General features: G+C 44.4%; 1 protein-coding gene across 1 annotated transcript in view; it reads left to right on the top strand.

The window, feature by feature from the left end:
• Nucleotides 1-23,077, top strand: part of LOC119371757 (WASH complex subunit 5) — a 33,330-nt gene that overhangs the window by 7,427 nt on the left and 2,826 nt on the right. The window contains exons 8-26 of the mRNA XM_037642220.2: nucleotides 1,571-1,684; nucleotides 3,908-4,085; nucleotides 4,677-4,813; nucleotides 7,762-7,891; nucleotides 8,889-9,001; nucleotides 9,865-10,031; nucleotides 11,014-11,089; nucleotides 11,616-11,867; nucleotides 13,533-13,715; nucleotides 14,546-14,725; nucleotides 15,786-15,913; nucleotides 17,202-17,292; nucleotides 18,223-18,397; nucleotides 19,335-19,414; nucleotides 19,958-20,061; nucleotides 20,337-20,466; nucleotides 20,884-20,980; nucleotides 21,948-22,107; nucleotides 22,942-23,032. Of these exons, the coding sequence (XP_037498148.1) occupies nucleotides 1,571-1,684; nucleotides 3,908-4,085; nucleotides 4,677-4,813; nucleotides 7,762-7,891; nucleotides 8,889-9,001; nucleotides 9,865-10,031; nucleotides 11,014-11,089; nucleotides 11,616-11,867; nucleotides 13,533-13,715; nucleotides 14,546-14,725; nucleotides 15,786-15,913; nucleotides 17,202-17,292; nucleotides 18,223-18,397; nucleotides 19,335-19,414; nucleotides 19,958-20,061; nucleotides 20,337-20,466; nucleotides 20,884-20,980; nucleotides 21,948-22,107; nucleotides 22,942-23,032 (2,586 nt within the window). The remainder of the gene's footprint in view (nucleotides 1-1,570; nucleotides 1,685-3,907; nucleotides 4,086-4,676; nucleotides 4,814-7,761; nucleotides 7,892-8,888; nucleotides 9,002-9,864; nucleotides 10,032-11,013; nucleotides 11,090-11,615; nucleotides 11,868-13,532; nucleotides 13,716-14,545; nucleotides 14,726-15,785; nucleotides 15,914-17,201; nucleotides 17,293-18,222; nucleotides 18,398-19,334; nucleotides 19,415-19,957; nucleotides 20,062-20,336; nucleotides 20,467-20,883; nucleotides 20,981-21,947; nucleotides 22,108-22,941; nucleotides 23,033-23,077) is intronic.

Raw genomic sequence — 23,077 nt, 5'->3', positions numbered from 1 at the left:
ACAATACATGTCATTATTACTCAAACACTTACATCGTAGTCAACTTTACCTTTAGAGGCGAGGTTTGCAGCTACGGGATGTTGTTATCATGAGCTATTGCTCGTAGCAGTCGTTATACAAAAAAAAAAGATGATGTCGCATTTCAATCCATGAGTACTGTACATGTCGTGGCCATGGCAGCTTAGCACATGAAATGATCATGCTGCGCGGGAATAATCTCCTGTAGTTTCATTTCTGTAAAGTTATGTCCACTTCAAAGATTTTGCATTGTTATGGTTGTCGTACGGAAATAAACTTTTCGCTGGTAAATTCCCAGACATGTTGTTCTTTATTATTCATTAAATGTAAGCCTTATGGACACTCTGATGCTTAGACTGACAGCTAAAAGTAGAATGAAAGCTACAAAACAGAATACTGCACTTAACAAAAAGTGACATAGCACAAGTCTTAGGCAGGTATGTGGCAACCTTTAAAAATCTCCCCACGAGGTTTGGGCAGAGAGAGCAGTAAGTTTCATTGCTATGTAGATCACATGCTCGCAATCCTATCTTCAAGCTATTATGCTAATACAGTAGAACCCCGCTGATACGTTTTTGAAGGGACCGTAAGAAATAAACGTAAGAGACGGGAAACAGGAAAAACGACAAAATATTTAGTGGTACAGAATTTTATTTCAATGCTTACGAGCAGCACGAAAATTGGCGCGCTCAGCCGCGATCTAGTCGATGGATAGAAACGCGGAGCTGGGGACGGCCTCATCCACAGAAATGTAATCAACGTATGTGATCTTTTTAACACCAACAGCTGTAAGCATGAAAGAACTAAGCACACGCGATCACGACCAGCGCGGCGAGTCCGACCGCGAACCGCGCGCACGACCATGCGAGCTCCAACCAGCTCGAACCGCTCGAACTCCTCCCGTCCTCCGACAAATAACGATGATGATGAGTCTACGCCAACGTGATGGCAGAAGTGAATGCCAATCTCGAAGGCCTTGCTTTCGCAAGCAATTACGTCATAGACGCCATGTTTGTGCAATACAAATCTCAAAGGCTGTGCTTTTGTCAATAGTAAATGCCGATCTCAAAGGCCTTGCTTTCGCGAGCAATTACGTCATAGACGCCATCTTTGCAACGCGAATCTCGAAGGCCATGCTTTTGTTTGCATCAATTGAAAGATCCTGTTGCTTGCGCCTCTCATGCGGCTAATATTACGGTAAAACCAGGCCAAGCTGCGTGAAAATGCACCATGGCCGCTCTCTTCGGTAGTCACTCGGTCGATTCCGAGCGCACTTCGCGACGTATCATACGGGAACGGTCCGACAGTTACGACGTAACAGCGGGGTTCCTAATACATTGTATCCTATGGGAGCTATGCCGGGACCGGCGGAAAACGACGTAACAGCCGGGAAAACGCACCAGTGAGGAACGTAACAGCGGGGTTCTACTGTATGTTGTGTAAAGAGCTGAAAATTTATATGGCAGCCCCTACAGCACTTCCTAGTCTTCTTCTGTGCCAGGAAACCGTGCCGGTAGAACTAAACTGCCCTCACACTGTGTTCGTCTACCAGGTGATAAGCATCTACATGGGCATGACGGTGAACCTAGTGGATGCCTGGGAGCCCTACAAGGCGGCCAGGCAAGCCCTGCTGAACACTCTGGACACAGGAAACGTTAAGGACCAGGTACGAGAGTGTAGTAGTTGTGCAGTTGTTCCTCAAACAGACATGCATCCTCATGTTTCTCTCAATTTACTTTAATGCAATAGCATCGAAATACTACATGTCCACAATTATCTATTGAACGTCTGCATGACCTTTATGTCATGTTCAGGAATTGTATTATGATCGATTGCCCCAATCTACGAGCATACAATGTCACCTGTGGTCTGCCAGAACACAACAGCACATCGACTGTTTTTCTTTGCTCGACACGTATACACTAAAGCCATTGCTACATACTAAAGCTAAACTGTAGAGCACAAATCCGGTACAGGACATAGAAGAGCACGCACAACCCACCATCTCGTACTAAATGTGCACTGTGCAGTTTAGCGTTGTGAACCATCTAGCCTAGCAACAAGTTCTCTTGAGATTAGGGGTGTGCGAATATTCGAAATTTCGAATATTTTTCGAATAGTGTTTGCTATTCGATTCGATTCGCACTGAAATTTTACTATTCGAACTATTCGAACTTCTCAAAGACAAATGCAGTCAACGTCCGGTTGAAAGTAACCCCTTCAGATTTTCAATATGCTTCACCTCATTACACTCTCTTATTGCGGCAAAGCTGCATTTCAAGCTCCGTTACGGTCGAACTTAGCCAAGAGACAAAGTCCGATTGGAAGTGGTCCCTAGAGTTTCAATATGCTTCACCTCATCACACCCCCGTATTGCGGCAAAGCTGCCTTTCAAGCTCCGTTACGGTCGAATTTAGGCAAGAGACAGTCAAGTCTGATTGAAAGTGGTCCCTAGATTTTCAATATGCTTCACCTCCTCACACCCCCGTATTGCGGCAAATCTGCCTTTCAAGGTCCGTTACGGTCGAACTTAGCCAAGAGACAGTCAACGTCCGTTTGGAAGTGATCCCTAGATTTTCAATATGCTTCACCTCATCACACCCCTGTATTGCGGCAAAGCTGCCTTTCAAGCTCCGCTACGGTCGCAAATGTATTAACTCAAGAAAACGCTGGTTCCAATATGGAGATGAATTAATGCTGTTTTGGACCTGAAATTTGGGCAGGAAGTCCGAAAAATTGGACGCCGAAGCTTTTTAGCTTCGAAAATTTCAGATGTTCTTGTATATCGACGTCTACGAGGCAGATTTGGAACTCCGGACTTGAAGGGAGCACACCCTTGTCTGCCACATCAGTTGGCCTTCCACAGAAGTTGAAAGAGAAGGAGAGGCTGAGGAAATGGCATCTCTGCCTATCACGTGTAAAGTGTTGTCGGCAACACTTTGGTTGCATCAAATCATGTACATAAATACAATTCGGCCTCTACATTGGCTCATTCTTGATAAGAAAGACAACTATGAAATATGACCCCACCAGCGCTTCATCAACCTAGCGAAAAGAAACTTTCATGTTGTTATCTCACAAGAACATACTTAGGGATTCTCTGCAACTTTTTCTGTAATTTCACTTCGAATTATTCGAAAAATGTTTGAGAAATATTCGAAAATTATTCGAAATTATTCGATTCGATTCGCACTCAATCTTTATTATTCGAATTCGCTTCGCACCCAAAATTTTGCTATTCGCACAGCTCTACTTGAGATACATTGCTATATAATGCACCAAAAAGCTCCCTCTATAAAGTTCACTACACAGAGACCATAGATACCTCTACGTAGGGTGGAAAGAATTGTATAATACAGCATGCATGCTGTACTCAATCACTCAGTCAGTCAGTCAATCAGTCGCCCGGTGAATCAATCAATCTTTATTTGTTCATGAATGATCAAGGCCATATCAGACGTGGCTATGGCAACTTGCGCCCTTGAGGGCTGTCAAATGTTATGCTTCTTTTTTGAAGACATATGGCTTCCTTGGCAGCGAAACTCACATTCTGTAATTATGTGTGATGGTGTGAAACGTGCAATTTCTGGCCAAAATAAACAGCAAGGAAAGAGAAATAACTAAAGAAACAAAGCGTAAAGAAATGAAACATGCAGTGAGAGTTATGAATAACTGTATAAAACTTTAAAAAACAAAAATGAATAAAATGTGACAATTTCAGAAAGATTGAAAAATTTAACATTGTCTTCATTCAATCATTATCTAGTAAATGAGTTGTCTGCCAGATCGTTTTGCACTATGTACGTGATTTTTTGGAGGATTTCATGGTCTCTTGGGAATTTGAAGCTGTTGCGCGTTGGCTGTACTGTGTCCCGTCGTTGCTTCTCAGGCTCAGAAGTACCACAACCGCATCATGAAGCTCATACCGAGGCTGCAGCAGCTACTGAAGGAAGGGGCGCTCGAGGAAGACTTTGTGCTCGACAACGTCCCCAAGCTGCTCAACACGGTGCGAGAGTGCAATGTCACCCTCCGTTGGATGCTGCTCCACACTGTCAACCTCTCTCAGGGTGTGTTGACTCACCGTAGAGTGCTCGCACGTTGTTTTGTCTCAGTGGACGAAGGGACTCTCCTTGTGGTGCATAGCTCTTGTTTTGATGAGGCCAACATTCTTCAGCGGAAGTGTTCCTTTTAAAGGGGCCCTGCAACATTTTTCAGCATGGTCAGAAAACGCTGCTGATCGATAGTCGAGGCTCCTGAGAACACGCGAGCCAAACATTATAGCGCAGCATGCTGCCTGGAATTTAGAATTCGTTCTCAAAGTCAGCTAGAAATTGCTCCCTCTTTTCTCTACAAATAATGCCGTAAACCCAAATTACTGCACCATATACCCAAAGTCCACGGCCGTTGGCAGATTTGAGCAAATAATGTAGAAGTTCAGGGAAAGATGGAATCTTGAAGCGACGAAAAATCCTTGGAACACGTGGTATCGTTGAAGTCAGTGTGTCGACAAGTCCACTTGTCGAAATGCTGGCTCCAACGACACCTCGTGTTCCAAGCATAGTAGATAAGCACAATAAGAACGAGTTCAGTGTATTGACCATATGCTTCCTAGTCTTTCCCACTGCTTACCTCAGCATTTTGACCTTTTGACTGCCCAGGCTTCATTGTTGGCGGGGAGCTGAACAAACGGTGTCGCCAGCTGCGCGACCAGGTCCATCAGGACAGCAAGTACCAGCCGCTCACTGTGTTCCAGCTCTTGCTGCACACTGCCCAGTTCGAGCTGAAACTCAAGGAGGTCTGTATACCATACATGTGGCCGGCCCAAAATTACAGTGAAACCTCGTTAATACGTACCTGCCGGGAACGCGGCATAACTATGCACTAAACGGTAGTACGCATTAAACACCAAGTACAAATTTGCCTCTCCTGGCTTACGCCATCGCCGCCAGCAGAGAAATAGAGTGCCACAGCAAATATTGTCTAAAGTACCCATCGCAAAGCCTTTTCTTTCTTTTTGCCAAAGTGGAGAAAATATCCTAGCACTCTCGCACGACCGCCCGATAGCGCGCGGTGGCCACGCCAAAGAGCATTTCGAAACTATTAAAGGGTCGCGTATCCGGGATACGCAGTGACCGACATAGCGACAAAACGGACAGTGTCTGCATTCCGCAATATATGTGTATGCGTCTGTACCGCGATCTGCTACTAAACGAAAACTGACACGCGATACGGCCGCGTGGAGCCGATCGTCTCCTGGGTAGTTGCGTGCAGCGCGTCGCCTGCTCGGCTCACGTACGCCGTCACTACCGGGCCGCTTGCTGTACCGCACGCGCGCATCAGTCGTGGGATTGTTCTTCGTGCCCACTTCGTTCCAGACCGTGCACAGACGCGGCGAGTAGCTTGTTCGGTTAACGCAGCGATGTCGAGCTTCCTCCGCGACGCTGTAGCGGTCCTGGCAGCGAACGGAGGCGCGTTGGGTAGTCGCCTAATAAAAGCGTGCACTATGGTTACAACAGCGCTACGCTTGCTGTACCGTACGCGTGCGTTTAGCGTGATAGCGTCAATGCAGCGAGGTTTCGCGGCGTCCGCGACCCGCAATGCTCAACTCCGCAACAGCGATCTGCTTTCGTTTCTACAAAGCGGTGCGCGCTTGAACACAGCCCCGCACGAGGCGGCAGCGATCGGCGGCCCAGCGCGTTGAGGTTGTCGCCAAGTAAAAGCGTGCAGTAGGCTTAAAGTAGCGCTGTGCTGCACGCGTGCCCGGGCAGATAGCTGAAGATACTTATTGTGATAAGGTTGTCGGCGATAAATCATGCTGGCACGTTCGTCGGTGGCCGCCGCCTAGCCTTCGTTCTTTCCCGATGCTTACCCGCAAAGGCGTCGCCGCAATCGCGCGGAAGTCGGAATCGGTGATCGACCGATCTCCGCACTTCTAGAAAAGACGGAAAACCTTTGGCGGCACATTGTGGCGTAGAGAATTTCAGCGGTGCAGTAAAATTTTATGGCACAAAAAGTTATCTCGGGCGCAGGGTACGCACTAACCGGTAGGCATAGGGCGAACCACTACGGCTTAAGCGGTCAGCGAATGCATTGGGCTCTATGGGGCTCGGTCGGGGATTCCTCGCAACTACGTTTTAACCGTTAGTACGTTTAAAGCGGGTACGTACTAACGAGGTTTGACTGTATTCCTTATGAATCTTAGTTCAAAACAGTCTATAAAGAACATTTTGCAGACGTATTCCAATCCAAACAACTTGCACGTCAAAGACATCGAAGCAGAATAGGTCACACCCATTAGAAGTCTTGGTCTGTTTTGCGACTGCTCAAAATCTGCCTAAGCCTCCGCAAAAGCTTCCTTATATTTAGCTCGATTAGATTGCTGTAGCCAGGTTCTTTTGAACTCCTATATGTGTTTGAGCTTAGTACTTTAGTCTCTGCTGTGTCCAATGCACGTTCCTGTAGTCTGCACTGACTCAGCCAATGTGGGCATCTAGCTGTGCGTTCAAACAGCCTAGTCATGTGACGACAATGTAGGTCCAACTACTAATTGCTCTGACTGACATTTGATGATGACTGACATCTGCTGGCATCCAGTGCACAAAAAATTGTGGAATGCCTCTTAACAGGCTTCACTGTGAAATATCGATCTTCCCATATTTACTGATCACTTCTTAGCTTTCTCGAATCATGGCTCTCTCTAAATTTGGTTCTTGAAGAACAAATAGTGTGAACAGGGCTCAAGTTATTAGTAGAAAACAACACCAGTTCATGAGCCTGTACTTGTATGAGTCGTGTTGGCAGTTGGCCTGCACCTTGGCTACCAGTTTGAGCATGATTAGAGTAAACAGTGATACCGAGTACCTTTGATAATGAAATGTATATAAAAAACTGATTTGATTTAAAGGTGTATAAGACAAGCAAAGCAGCAACTAGCAGTCTCTAGTTTGCTGGAACGAAAAATAAAAATTATTGTTTTTTCTGGTCTCCTATATTAAGCTCATGGAGATTCACACCAGTGGTTCTTATTAGGAAGTTCGGTGATAGTTTATCATAAATGCCACTGCCTTGAAGCATTGTTCCCTGTCATAGTGAAGGAATGTGTGTTGTGTGCGGAATTCACTTGGTAATACCTACACCTTATCAGCTGGACAGGCACTGCAAGGAATGTGATATTCCCGAGACCACGGAATACGTATTGCGTGTCAGACCACAATGCGCCGTGCGAGGAGAGTCATTGACAGAACCTTTGTTAAAATTTATCATCCAACCATTATCTGAAAAAGATTTGATTGGATCCCTCGCCTGATCCTTGTCATCAGTGTGATGTCCTTAATGCTCGCATCAAATTTTTGCATCAGAACAGGCTGCATATGAGACTTTAAGGAGTCTTTGGCAATTCAAGTTTTTTCACCACCACCTTTATCCTAAATATTAGCCTCATCTGTCTTTCTTTACACTAATCTCATTTTGCCAGGGCTCTGCAGCAGGTGAGAAATTTGATTCAAGCCAACCTCTCGGCATTGCTACCGCAATAAATTTCTCTTATTTTCCGTCCGTCCGTCTCTTCACTTGCCCGTACACCCGTTTGTCCGTCTATCCCGCTCTCCTGGTATGTTTTGTTTTTTCACACACACCATTCCTTCCTTTTGCATGGTGTTAGCACTGAACTGCCGTATGCTTTGGAATCAATCCACGCATAGTTTACTTCAGCCCGATTGGCATCATTCCGTTTTCTCTCCACAGCTGTTCCAGCACTTGCTGTCTGTGAAGCACGACAAGTGGAATTCGATGAAGAAGGAGAGCACGGAGCACCTCAAGGAGTTGTCCGAGGTCTACTCAGGCACCAAGCCCCTCACTCGCGTTGAGAAGAACGGTAAGTGTTCACTTTTTTTACTCACGAAGTTGCTGGGCTAGCAGTGCCACTTCAGCAGATTGTCCCATAGATAGCGTATCCTGCCTTGCGCTTCACTGATGTGACTTGGTTGTTGTTGTAAGCATTAGCTCAGGTGCAGTCAATTCCAAAATTACTCCAATTACTCCAATAATACTCCAAAATTACAGATGCGGATGAATCTGTAATTCGAATAATGGTTCGTATTACAGATTCACCCGCATCTGTAGCAGTGGCTTGATTCAGACTCCAGGATGTTCACTTGAGACTTATCTACATTCTTAAACCAGATACTGAGTAATTGTGCTTCACACTTCCATGTAAGTAAATGAAACTGGTATTCTTATCACTTGTTTAATGTATTCATTTTCAATGTAGGCTAATGGCATATGTATTGGAAGCAAACACCTCTGGAAATTGGATGCAGGAGACGCGACGAAGCATTTCATGTCCTCTTTTGTGCCACCATTTCATAATCATCATCATCGTCGCTGTTGTTGTAGTTGTTGTTATCATCGTAGTTAACTGTATCAGCTCTTACCTTGTTCCTTGAGAAAACAGAAAAAGCTTGCCTGGCAATGAAACAGAGGACCAACACTATTATGGAGCAGTCACTCTACAATCCATGCAGCTTGCAAATGGCAGCGAAAAGCTGAGTATCTCAAACAACCTGTATGGCAGGAACCATAAGTACCACCTGGAACCATCTACGATCCGTCCATTAAGGCAGCGTGTTACCATGTATACAGCATAACTCTAGAATTGCTTCACAAGTTTCATTCATCTTTCCTTCATACACATCCTGCATTTGTCTCAGTTGTTTCCTTCACCAATAAATGTTTACAATTGATTTTGCATCACTGTAGAGGGAGTTAAACCTTTAAAAGCTGCGTTTTATTGCTTTTTTAGCGTATGCTTTTCACTACTGTGGTGAATGTTAAAGTGCAGATGGTGACTTGCATTTGGCTATGACTTGCAGCGAACCTGCAGGCCTGGTTCTCAGAGATGAGCAAACAGATTGACTCACTCAGTTACGAAGACACCACAGCCACCGGCCGCAAGATCGTCCAGCTTATCCAGGCCTTGGAAGAGGTACTACATGCGTGTTGATCAAATACATTACTGTTAGATAATATGCTTTTATATGCATCTACACTGGATGATATACTGTAATATACCACCCTCTGTGGTGGCCTAATGACTATGGTAACGGCTATGGCAACGGCTATAGTAATGGCTATGCCAGCGGCTGTGGTAACAGCTATAGTAATGGCTTTGCTAACGGCTGTGGTAACAGCTATGGTACTGGCTATTCTAAGCATGAGGGCATGAGCTCACGGGCACAGAATCAAAGTTGCCACATTTCGATAGGGGTGAAATGCGAAAACACCCTTGTACTTAGATTTCGATACAAGTTAAAGAAACCCAGGTGGTAAAAATTAATGCAGAGTCCCTCACCTGTTAATTATGTGTTGGCTTTTGCATGTGAAACCCCAGAACTTTGATGATGTGCTGAGCATACGCATATAAAGTAAATGTGAGCTTGAAAAGCTGCAGCATTGGCATAATTCCTGCCTTTGTGACGAGAGACCTTTAGAGTTTTTCACCTATTAGACAAGTGGACGGATTGATTGCAACGTACATTGATTGTTATTGGTGTTTACGTATGGACAAACGAGTAGCATTGTGTGTTTGGTGCGTAAGTAACGAGCTTTACATTGCCCCGGTTTAGTCATACATGCCAAGCATTACAGCTATGTTGGTACGTTGAAATGCATCTCGTTTTTAATTGGTAGTACTGTTTCGTACTCTCTGTATGGAAATGAGCCATGTGGTTGTCTTGGTGATTTCCTGCCACATTGGCTGTCCTCCAAATAGCCAACAGTAATTTTAGAACTCTAGAGATAATGAAATAAAAATTTGGTGCTCAGTGACGCTTCCTGTTTTGTATGCAGGTTGAGCAATTCCATGGGCTGGAGAGCAACCTTCAGGTGAAGCAGTTCCTGACCGAGACGCGCCAGTACCTTCACAGCATGCTACGCGTCATCAACGTCAAGGAGGAAGTGCTCGTCACCCTAGAAGTCATCGCCGATCTCTCCTACGCTTGGGAGATCATCGACAGGTGCTGCCCTTCTCATAGCACATCTTCACCACCCCTGCACTTTCATGTCGTCTCCACTTGTTACCGAGCCAGAAGTTTATTGCCTCGTCTGTGCAGAACATTCACTTTACGTGCACCGCAACAGAAAGAACGTCCGAGAGATCGGTCGCATCTGTTCAGGCCTCGTAGATCATTTGTTTCACAGTTTACTGACGTACAGCTTTGCTGGTGACTGCCCATCAACCTGTACTTGTTTCTCATAAGGTATGCATCAATTGGTGTCTGTGGGCAAAATTTTAGTGCTGGCTATTCCATGTTCTTCACAATAAGTTGCCTGGTAAATGTGAAGAGTAGGCGTCGACGGCATATGTTGACAAATTGGTATTTTCTGCAGCCCAAGACACACCATGGTATTGCCGCCGTTTCAGCACGCAAAATAACATATCATTTGAACACGCCTTTGTGATTAAAGACAATGTGTCGCATTGTCTTCATCAAGCTACGTGCAAACTTCTGTCATTGTCTTGTGATTGTAATGACGCAAAAGAAATTGAGACTAAATATTTTTTATTTAAAAAATGTAGACGTTATAATTCGATAAGCACTGTAAATATCCGTTGTGACGTATCATTTTGACTTGTATACCTTCCAAGGGCCAGCTAAAAATATGTTTTCAATGGGAGATGATAATTGTGACCGAAACAATTGCTGTCATTATTGGGGTCACTGTTGTGGTTGGGTGTCTGCATGCCAGCCATTTAAGTTTCAATTACCCGGTAAAGCAAACTTCAGGTTAGAAATAGAAAAACTCTCAACCAGTAGAAATGCTTGGGTGTCGGTCGGGATCTTTGGTAGGGATCTGATTAAACCAAAAAAATCGCATTAGCGCTAGCTGAACTAACAAAAGCTCGCTGTACTGAGGTCAAAGTTAGAATGTCGGATTAGTGCGATTTCTGGTTGGTCAGGAAAGAAAAAGGAATTCATGGTCGTCTTCCATTTGCAGCTACACACCATTCATGCAGAAGGGTATCAAGAGCGACCCGTCCATGGTCATCAAACTTCGGGCCACCTTTCTAAAGGTAATGCATTTCTGATCCCGGAATAGGGACCCGCCCATTCCTCTCTAGCACTAACTCTAGTATATGATACAATCTTCATTCATTCATTCATAATTAATAACAAGAATACTGCAACTGAAATGAGAATGTGCATGGTTGCTTATGTAGCATGTGTGCGTGGCTGACGGTATCACAGCCCTGTCAATCTGAAGCCTGCTGCGGCAGTTGTGTATGCTAATTTCTGGTCTACCGGAAAATTCCAAGCGAGCACCCCCTTCAATTTCACTCCCAACTTCAAATTTCTGCGCCATTCCGGTAACGAGGATTCCTCCACCAACACGCCTCCTCCACTCCGCACCATGCACCGCGTCCATGCAACACTGGCCTGCTTGAATCCCATCCCATCCTACTTAGCAGTCCGACCTCTGAGTGCCTAAATTTGTCATTAAAGTTTTATATTTCTTCTCACATTGTGATCACACCCTGAACATATCGCAAGACACCCATGGAAATTTCTGTAAGGAGCTTTAGCACTCGCCTCTTGCAGCTGGCCACTGCCCTGGACCTGCCGCTTCTGCGTATCAACCAGGCCAACAGTCCGGACCTGGTGTCGGTGTCGCAGTACTATTCCACCGAGCTGGTCAACTATGTCCGGAAGGTGCTGCACATCATTCCGGAGACCATGTTTGGTGTCCTCGCCCGCATCGTGGAGCTGCAGACGACGTCCATCAAGGAAGTGCCCACCCGCCTCATGAAGGACCAGCTCAAAGTCTACGCTCAGCTGGACCAGCGCTATGAGGTGAGCTTCTTGAAACATGCTTACCGTATTTACTCGAATCTAGACCAGCCCCGATTCTAAGCCAACCCCTAAAATTGGCAAGGGCAAAAAAAAAAACTTAATTATTGTACTCGAATTTAAGCCGACACCCCCCCACTTTCGCACATCGTTTTTTCGAAAAAAACATCGCTTAGATTCGAGTAAATACAGTACTAAACGACCACCTACAGCCAAGTTATTATTTTGGGTCACTTATCCTTCTACAAGTCCATCTGTGTAGGATAATCACAGAACAAAACCATAAATGCTCCACCATAACGTAGAAAAGCTCATGTTGTTATCTTCAACTAGTGCTAGCATCACTTCAAAACATGCACACAAATTCATAAGAAACTAATTAATAATATCTTGGGTTTTACATCCCAAAACCGCGATATGATTATGAGAGATGCTTTAGTGGAGGGCTCTGAAAATTTAGACCATCTGGTGTTCTTTAACGTGCACTGACATCACACAGCACACAGGCTTCTAGCATTTCACCTCCATCGACGACCGCTCAGCCGGGACCGAACCCGCGACCTTTGGGTCAGCAGCCAAGCACCATAACCACTACACCACCGCAGCGGACTAGTGCCATACAGTGGCAGTCACAACTGAGCCTACGCATCCGCTGCGGTGGCCTGGTGCTTCGGAGCTTGACTGCTGAGGCAAAGGTCACTGGATCGAATCCCGGCCGTGGTGGCCGCATTTCGATAGAGGCAAAATGCCAGAGTCTCATGTGCTTAGAATTCGGTGCACGTTTAGGAACCCCAGGGGGTCGAAATTTCCAGAACCCTCAACTATGGCGTCTCTTATAGTCATATCATAGTTTCGGGATGTAAAACCTCAACAATTATTGCTATTACATTATAAATGAGCATGCGCACATGATCATGTGCGCTGAAAATTTCGTGACGTTGAATTGAGCGCTTATTGAACCGCAGCGTTGCATTGGAGAAGGACTGAGACAACGTGGCAGCTGCAGTGCCATCTCTGTGCACTACAGAGCAATGGGCACTGTTGAACCTCTCACCAATATTTATTTTGACAATGTGTTCAGATGAGAGCAGTAGGGCACGTAGTGAGTGTGAGCAGCCAGACAAGGGAGTGAGGAAGGAGCATTTGCACTATGTAATCGTGCTCCTTGCAAACATTTCTATCTATGGCGTCGACCATGCTCACAGAGTGGGCAAAGGGTCAGAGAGAGCCCCGGCAGCCACTAAATGCGTCGTCTTGATGATGACAATGCAAGGTGCTGCCAACTCATACGAGCACTCCCACATATCCTAATTAAAGCCACATTAAAATGCTTTCAAGACAACGCTTGCTGCTGATGCGCAATCAAAAGTATCTGCATATGCAGGAGTATCGAACAGCACAAACATGTTGAGTTCAAAGTTTCAATGTCAGTGGCCTCTTAACGGCATGTCCCGCTGCTGAACCTGCCAGTGTGGCTCAGTAGCTGTAGCATTCTGCTGCTGAGCACAAGGTTGTGGGTTTGATACACAGCTTCTGGGGCTGCGTATCTGCAGCCGTAAGGGGTAATTGCGAACGCAGTAGCCATCAATAGCAACTGGTCGGAACATATGAGCAGTTGCCATTCCTGTTTTCAGCGCTGCAGCCCATTCTCTTGTCTTTCTTGGTCAGGTGGCCAAGCTGACCCACTCCATCTCAGTTTTCACCGAGGGCATCCTGATGATGAAGAAAACACTAGTGGGCATCGTCCAAATCGACCCCAAGCAGCTTCTCGAAGACGGCATCCGCAGGGAGCTGGTCAGCCAGGTCATGCGTGCTTTGCACAACGGGCTCGTCTTCAATCCCAGGGCCAAGGTGTGTGCGAGCGCACGTGTGTGTATTTGCGTGTGCACTTAGCACCATTCGTTCATTGAAAAAGTGCTTTCCTGGTTAGTGATGCTGCGGAAGCCTCAATGTCACAGAACCATCACAGAGTGTCGCGGGAGCCCCCACTCGCAAAAATATAGTTGCAACAGAATTGCGGCGTACTGTCATTTGAATTGTTACATTAGTACAACAAAAAAAGTAAAGTTTCAAGCTATAGGAAAGGTATCATCGTTGCACATGCGTATGTGTAAATATAAAACATAAAACACCTAACAGTAAACAGAGAGTTTAAAAAGAAAATACACGAATGATGAAATCATCAATCATCAGCCTTAGTCATCAGTGGGAACCTCGCAGGAACAACAGGAAAGCGTGAATGCTTTCTGCCTGTGTATGCCTTATAGTGTTTACTGCCACTTACGACACTGCATTGGCTCTGTGCCATCAGAACTGCATGGTCGTCATCCATGATTGTGTCAATAGTGAGTGAAATTTTATCCAGTAAGGTTAGGGCAAGCGGCAGTAATCACTTTGGCTTGGTGCACGTTAGCAACACAAGTGCTTCCATTACTGTGTGATCAGTACCCATGATTCCGTCAATTACTACTGTGGTTTTGTCTTCAGAAGATGCAGCAAGCAGTAGTTTGATTTAGACTCTGTGCACGTTGGCTACAATCGTGCCTTCAGTGCTGCATGGCTGCTGCCGATGATCGCCTTTCCTTTCATACTGTAACCATTTGTCTGTACTGTCCTCTTGAAAACTCTATATCGTTCGTCAAATAGCTGACTGCTTACAAATTGTGCTGCAACTTCTGCAGCCCAGTGAGCTTGTTCCCAAGCTGACCGCATTGGGCAAGGTGATGGACGGCTACTACCGGTCGTTCGAGTACATCCAGGACTACGTGAGCATCTACGGGCTGCGCGTCTGGCAGGAAGAGGTGTCTCGCATCGTCAGCTACAACGTTGAACAGGAGTGCAATGCTTTCCTTCGACAAAAGGTATGTGCCACGTCAAAGAGGTTTCTGTCGATTGATTGCATTCTTTAAAAAAAAAATTACAGAAAAACAGCACTTTGAACCAACTTCGGAAGACCTAAAAAGGTCTTCAGGGTTGCGCGAAACATTTTCTTTCTACTGCATTCTTTATACTTGTTTTTTCTCTCGAAACTGAGAATGAGTCATCACTGGATGACTGTGACAGTGAAGCAATTGTACCAGTTGACTTGCCTAAACATATAACTGGGACACTTAGCTCATCTCCCGTAGCAGTGAGTAACGCTATGCAGCATGTAGGTGCTGTTACTTATGGACATGTCATAGTTTACTTGACTGACAGCTCTTTGGCCTGCCCTTGTGCCTCCCCATGATGAGAGGCGCACAGATGTTTTCATTTTGCCTGCGCCTGTGGTGATATAACTAGGCATGCTGCTGCCAGAATTTCATGAAAACGTTTTCGGTGTTTCATTGCTTTTATTCCGTCTTCACGAACCAGTTCTCCAGCGTAGCATGACATGTGCAAAGAGGAACACATTGAACGTGCTGTACCACGGTCTGTCATCTGGGTTCTTGTTTGTCACCCGAAACTAATATGTAATGCTGACGCTACAAGCATTGTTAGAGCATTCCTAGAAGTGCTGTCTCAGTAATACAAATCTAAGTTGAACTTTAATATAATGAACACATATATAACAAGTTGTCAAATGCAGCAAAGGAAATGTAAAAATTTTGGGGGCTTTTTTCTTTTTGTTTTCATAGGTACTGCATGTATACTTATAGCAAATAACTGATGTAAGAAAGGAATGTTCACATTGGGTACAATTTAATTGTAACAATGTTTATGACTAGTTATAGTTATAGCTATAGTAATAGTTATAACTATCTAGAACACTGCTTACAGTTCACATTAGACCACCACATATTCAACAGGCTTTTGAGGCAGACAGTAATGTGATAGTTCCATGGTGCTTCTTTTTGGTTTTGTTGCTTCCGTTTCGTAGGCTGTTGCTTACCTTCACAAGTGCAAAATGAAACGCTTTAATATTAAACACTGCTATTGCAGGTCCAAGACTGGCAGAGCGTGTACCAGTCACGCGCCATCCCCATTCCGACATTTCCTCCATTGGACCAGGCTTCTGTCAACTTCATCGGCAGGCTAGCCCGCGAGGTGCTGCGTGTTACTGATCCAAAGTGAGTATCGATGCCACTTGCTTTTGTTTTGTTTTGAATTCAGAAATATATTTGAAGGATCACCCGTGACAGACGCTGCTTTTCCACCTTATATTTGAGATTTCCGGAATAAATAGCAATCGTCTAAATCAGACCTCACAATGCCAATATAGCTAACTAAAAGTATTTTCAAATGTACTGTTTAAGTGCTAACTTTGCAGCGCATGTTACAACTTTGAAATGAGAGCCAAGTGATAGAGTGGTGTACATCTCATTCAGTCTCGGCAAAATGCTACTGAACCAGGCCCGCAAGTCAGTCTTAGTCTGCAGCACGTAATACCACCGGCATATGTACAACTTATGCATGACTTGCCCATGACTTCGTATAACTTGCGTATAACTTGCACATCACTTACGTGTGACTCAAGTATGACTAAGTACTAGGGATGGGCGAATATTCGGGCGTTTTGAATATTCGAACGAATATTAAAGTAGTCGAATTCGCTTCGATACGAATTTAGATTATTCAAAATTTCGAAGTATTCGAAATGAACGAATATATGTATATATTTGACCACACATAACTCCCTGTAAAGGTGGCTTCACTGCGGCGTCTGGGTGCGGTGCCGTGAAACCATTCATCCAGGGGAAATCTGCACTGCCGCGAAGCCACACTTCAAGGTTAAATGTACATTTTTTTTTAAGCTTGAAAGCCTTTTATATGGGCTTATAAGCGCTAAGTCTAGTAATATTTAAATTGTAACCTACTGTACCACTTATAAGTTGCACCCTACTGCTATTCAAAATTTGATACTATTCAAGGTTTCTTCCACTTCATTTCAAACCAAAAAAGTGACATTCACTCATACATAGTTCCAATTCTTAACAATATTGTGCAAGGGTCATGAAGAAAATGGTCAATTTTTCTTAATAATATGTGGTGAGTACTATTCGAACTATTCGATTCGAAATTATTCAACCAAATCACTATTCGCTACGGATTCACTTCGAACCTCAAATTTACTATTCGCCCATCCCTACTAAGTACATAAGAGTCTGGCAACGTATGACTGCACATTGCTTCACTGTAACCTACAAGCGGTCATTGTCATCGGCACAGTGAAATCGACAAAAAAAAAAACGAAAGCTTCTGCTAGCGTGGCAACAATCTGCAGTAAGTTTTACAATTGTAAGTGTTTATCCTGGAAGTACAGCTTCCTTCAGTGTGACCTAGGCCTTGTGTTGTTTTTAATGATTGACGCAAGCAGTTGTGAAAGTGCATACATAAGAGTGGTCTTTCTGCATCTAGGACTACGGTCTACGTGGACCAGTCGAATGCCTGGTTCGACACCAAGTCGCATGTGGAAGTGATCAACCTGAGCCTCTTCGCTCTCCTTCAGGCAAGAGAGACGCCCTTCGCGGCCTTTGTTCATCGTGCACTTGTATTTTGCTTGTATGGTAGGCGTTGTGCATTTTGGACGGTGTAAATGGCATGTGGTGCATGGGACATTTCAACTTTTTTCAGGTATGTGGTTGTCTTGTCTGTATAGCACTACTTTTATGCTACGTAAATGCTTTTCTCCTGTTTTTCAATAGATTGTACATTAGTTGTGTTTTGGTCTAGGCCTGAGCTGGAAATATGGGCTAGACAAGCTTTGCTGCTTCCCTAGGGCACAGTATTTTGCTTTTAACACAACCTAACGTAACCTGAGGACCTGAGACTTGCGTTGAAGTTTTTGCACATAGGGAACTGAGAATGCAGACATCTAAGCAAAATATTTGCAAAGCAGCTATATAAATAGAAAATGCAAAAGGATCATCAAATAGGCAATTCGGTAAGGGGGCCTAATGAATAAAAATATTGATTGAAACACTTCTCATGTTGCTGCCCAAAATGTCCCGGTGCTGCTCATGCGCTGCTTTATTATTATCATTATGATTATTGTGGTTGTTATTATTAGTAATAACAGTAGTAGTAGTAGTATAGAGTGTGTGACATATACATTTCTCATTCCCCATGAGTTCATCAGTCTCTGTTGCTGTGAGGACGAAGTTTATGAGTTACGATGAAGCGAGAAGTAACACGATCATTTTTTTTTTCTAAAAAGGCAGTCTGTACGTGTAAAACGTTTTGTCCAAAGTAACGGTCGGGTGAATCAGAGAGTCACAATTCTTGGAAGATCTTTTCGTATTCAAATACATCCAACTTTGCAAATAGCAGGCATGCAGTTTGAAGTATTTATCGATTTGAGTTAAAAAGAAGTTCCAGATTATCATGATTCTACTGTATAGCAATAAGATTTTTGTGTTTGCCTCCTTCGCAAAAACAGAAAAGTGTCGGCACGCCTGGCCTGACAGGTCTGGACCGGCTGCTATCGTTCATGATAGTCAAGGAACTGCAAGGCGTGCTGCGCTCCCTGGAAAAGGGCATGGTCAAGGACAAGTCGTGGCAAGAACTGCTCGCCAACATGAGCAAGAACCTGCAGCCAGTCGATGGGATAGTCCGTAAGTGTTGCCGCTCCGTCAAAGTGCTACTCGCCACTCCGGCACGTGGCTGTAGTGTTTTGCTGCTGAGTGTGAGGCACCCACGTTGAAGTGTGCGTTGTGCGAAAAAACTCTCATGCTCTTAGATAAGGATGCATGTTAGACGTCCTTCACTACAGTATCTCTTATAGCACTGGTATTGCTTCGGCATGTTGACCCAGTTGGGCGTACTGTAGTGAATCATACTATAGTTACTAGTATAACAATAAGGTAGAAAGGCAGGCAAGTTGGAGTCGATGCATATTTGAAAAAAATCGTGCGAGGACACCGGAGAACACACAGAAGAGGACACGGGACAAGCGCTGTCTAACAACTGAAATTTATTAAACAAGGGTGAGCATAGGAAAAATCGACACCGTGCATGCGCAGGATTCTATGTCACGTGGAAAAATTTGCTAAGCATGCATACTTCGCCGTCTAGCAAACAAATGGAAATAAATGCATGGCAGTTGTTAGACAGCGCTTGTCCTGTGTTCTCTTCTTCTGTGTGTTCTCTGTCATCTTTGCGCTGGTTTTTTTTTTTTCTAGTGTAGCAGCCACCAGAGCTTTTTGTTAGTGCTCTTTCAATAGGTATGGCTGATTTGACCAATGTTATTATTCACACTGGCAAGCCATCGTAGCTTAGCAGCTTGACTTAGCAGCTAAGTGTTGTGCTACTTAGTTCAAGGTTGTGAGTTCGATTCCTGACCACAGAAACCACGTTTCGTTGGGGGCAAAGTGCAAAAGGCGAAGTACTTTAGCTGAGTAACACCGGAGCGTTTCCTGTGTTGTACAGCTGAGGCTGGCCTGAGGAAGGCAGTTCAGATATTATATAAATGGTGCAGATGGCAGCTTTTTCAAAAAGCTAACTCCTTTCGATGTCTCTCACTCACTGTTCCCTGTGTTTTTCATGGCGTAGAAAACGTGGGCAGGACGTACAGTGCGGCCCTGACCAAGGTCTCCAAGACGTGGTCAGTCTTCCTCGAGAGCATGCTCAAGGTCAGTCCTTCCAGCCTTGCTGCTTTCAAACCAAAGATTGGTGGGCTACAACATATGTATGGACTAGATAGCACATTTGAAGGTTTTTTTTTATTAATGCAGAGGCATTATATGCCCCATGAATCGAAAAATCTGACATCCGTCGGCATTAACATTCCAACTTGAAAATTGAGTTGACCCAGTTCGAGTGCATGATGAAGTAATTGCATCTTGTGACACAGTCATGTGATCAAGTAATAAGATTAAGTTGCAAGGTCACATGACCGAGTGATGACATCATAGTCACATGCCCACGCAAGAACCTTAAACTGCAAGGTTACAGGACCAAGTGATAACATCATGTGAAATTATCACATGGGACGTCAGTGTAGTTTACATGCCCAGACGCACTGCGCTTTTGCATTGACTGCATGTAAGGATACTTAAGTGCCTCTGTAACTTTGTTTTGTTAACAATGAATATTCGGCCCCTCTTACAGTGTGTGTGTGTGTGTGTGTGTGTGTGTTTTGAGTCATCGAGCCAGTCTGCTTCTTTCTCTTGCAGATTGGCCAGATGCAAATCTTGCGCAAAGCCATTGCGCATGAACTCTACACGACGGCCAAGTTCGAGTCGAAAGACTTGGTTGCTGCTCTGCAAACTACAAACGAGTAAGTTTCAGTTTTTCTTTTTACTGGAAGTGCCATGCTTGCTTTGTCTTGTGCTACCGGATATTTAGCCTCGACAGTTGAAATGCAAATCAAGAAAACTCGATCTCAGTGAACGTGTATAACTAACCAGCCTTTACCTTTTCATTTACTCAGTACCATGCCACATAGGCTAACGCTCTAGGAACGCATAGTGCTTTGAATAATTCATCTTCAAAAACAGTAAGGTTTACCCACCTCGATTGATTCTCTTGTTTGTGTTGTTGCATTCATCTCAGTGCTGTGCTAGCAGAGATCAAGGCCCATCACAGGGACCCAAGCAAGCCGTATCCTAAGGAGGACAATCCCCTCCTGATGGAACTAGCCGCGTACCTCGACTGGTGTGGCCTGTACCAGCCCATCTCCAAGGTGAGCATGACGCCTTGCCTGTTACTGCTGTGACCGGACTGTGACCATATTAAGTCGCTTGCTTTACAGTGGTGGCTGTTGCAGGCCCTATAGGCTCTTCAAGTGTCTTTCCAGATGCTTAGCCACAAAACGCTAACATTTCATGACAGCAATAAGAATTAATATGATGTACTGACAAAAAAAATTAACACCAGTTCCACGCCTGTGCAATCTAAGAGAAGTAATTTGCTGTGGAGGTAATGTTGACAAATAGGAGTCATTGAGATTATAGCAGTGAATCCAAAACACTGGTTATAGCAGTAATTCCATTGAGTCTGTGGTTCCGAATATTTCTGTCATATAAGAAGTTTTCTCGTACAACTAAAGTTGATTATGACAGTCATTTATGAAAACTTTCATTTTTACGGTTTTCCTCAGATTTATGTGACCACACGGCCTATCGGAAACCTGCCACTGTTCATGATGCTGTTCACCGTGACGCACTTGGCAAAGTTCACATATGTGAGCTCACAAGGTAGGCAGGTTTACGTTTGTTTCCGTTTTTCTCTAACATGGCTTACGTATTGTTAATGATAGCCACAAAATTTTGGACAGCATGAAAAACCTAGTTTCAGATCCAGCCTTCGTGGCAAAATTTTATGTTTGAAAATATGAGTGGATGCGTGTGAAAAGCTCGCGAAAGTAGTTTTTTGATAGCATAACTGAGGAAGTAACATCACATTTACAGTTCACTAGAAACCGCATGCAACCCTGAGCACTCAGGTCCTCGACACAGCCTCCGAGATTCAGTGCCACCCATGGTATGCTGTAAAATCTCGGAGGCAATGTGCCGAGTTTTAGGTTGTATCTGCTAACCAGCCAATCCATGCATTCTTAGATGTTGTTTAAGGGTTGCTGATGAAAAAGTTATACAAGTATCTGCCAATTACCACTTAATTGCAGCTTTGCAAAGATTGCTTTAATCGTGTTTAGAACTAGTTGTTTAAAACCAGGTTAGCCAAAGTGAAATTTCGTTGCAGTTGGTCTGGAAAGAATACAGCTTTCAAGAAAGAAGTGTGTTGGGTAGAAAATTGTCATCCGCTTGCTTGTAGCTTGCAGCTAAACAGAAATCTATGCAACTTTCTCAGAAAGAAAGCTTCCCAGTTGAAGAATAATTGTTCTTGGTTCGAGATTCGAACCCAGGACCAGCGCCTTTCCACACTGGTATTTCAGAATGGCGCTACATCTGAGATAACTAGAAATATGAGACAAGGCTGAGTTCTTTTTCTTCATTTATGAAGCTTTCTTTCTGAAAAATTTGTGAACAAATTCTGCATAGCTTCGTGCTACAAACTGTTGGATGAAAATGCTTTTTTGTCACAAGCAAACCTTCCCCACCCGGCAGCTTCCACAGAACTAATTCGCCACTAAAAAGACGTGTTTGTATACAAAGGTAGCCTCATAATAAACTTGGTTAACGAACTTTTTGACTGTGTTGCAAGGTGGCCTGCTGAGCAAGAGGGGCGTGGACTCCATAGATGGCCTTCCCTTTGTCCTGGGGTCGTTCACCTTCCTGAAGCAGTTCCACCAGGACAATGTCACGCAGTTCCTGGCCTACCTCGGACAGTATGTTCGTTCGCTGCTCGAGGAGGGCTCCGTAAGGTATGTCAACGTAATCCCGATGGCTACTTGCCTTTGAGATTAGCTACCTCTTCTACATTTACCGGGCTTCGTGGTTCCTTAGGTTTCACCCACCACCCAACAGCTCAGAGCTGTTTATTCCGGAAGACCTCTTGCCCGCTCCCCATTTTAGGCAAGGGTGTCCAAGTGGCAAAATTTTCAAATAAAATAACACCTTGTAATCCACACAAAGCACGTAGATTTCTGGAGGTCATGCTTAAAAATGCAGCAGCGAGTGGGCTGAACCCCTTGACCGTTTTGATATTTTGAGAAGTTCCCTCCTTAAAGCAGCTATTTTTTAAAATTTGGTAGTGAATATTTCTCATCTAAAAAGCAAGTTATTCCTGTTGAAAAAAAAATTGAAGCACATATGAAGTCAATTTAGCTTAACGAAGTTTACCAATAATTACTCAAGGAAAAAAGGCCGGCCACTTGCTAATAATTAACAATAAAACCAAAACAAGAACAAGAATTCTGGTAGCAGTTTTCAATATTCTGAAAATGGTTTCATCATTCTGACAGTTATAATCACTCTGACAAAGAAGAAAAGCTTTTATGTCAAGCGGACGAGCTACACTCGTCCAATACGGTCTGGGGACAATTCACCAAGGACGAGCTGTGCTCATCCGAAACAGTGAATGAGTGTTAAGCCAGTCATAATGGCTTGGCATTAAAATTTAGCATCTTCTGATGGAGCACGACAGGGAACTTGTTTGTCTGCAGTGTATTGTCCACTTGGCATTGTACTTCATCAAATGACTGCAAAAACGATGACGTAAGTTGAGCCCTTGCGAGATTTGTTGCCTTTCCATGCAGCGTCACCAAGTTCTCCGATGCCTCCGTGGAGACGACGAATATCTTGGCCTACCTGGAGATTCTCGTGCGTCATTGCAATGTGCCCCGCAAGGTGGGTTGTCTTTAGATGGCTGTGCTTGCTGTGACTCACGTAGCA

Source organism: Rhipicephalus sanguineus, chromosome 10 (assembly GCF_013339695.2).
Source record: "Rhipicephalus sanguineus isolate Rsan-2018 chromosome 10, BIME_Rsan_1.4, whole genome shotgun sequence".
NCBI lineage: Eukaryota > Metazoa > Arthropoda > Arachnida > Ixodida > Ixodidae > Rhipicephalus > Rhipicephalus sanguineus.
This window is presented reverse-complemented; position numbering and strand designations above follow the sequence as displayed.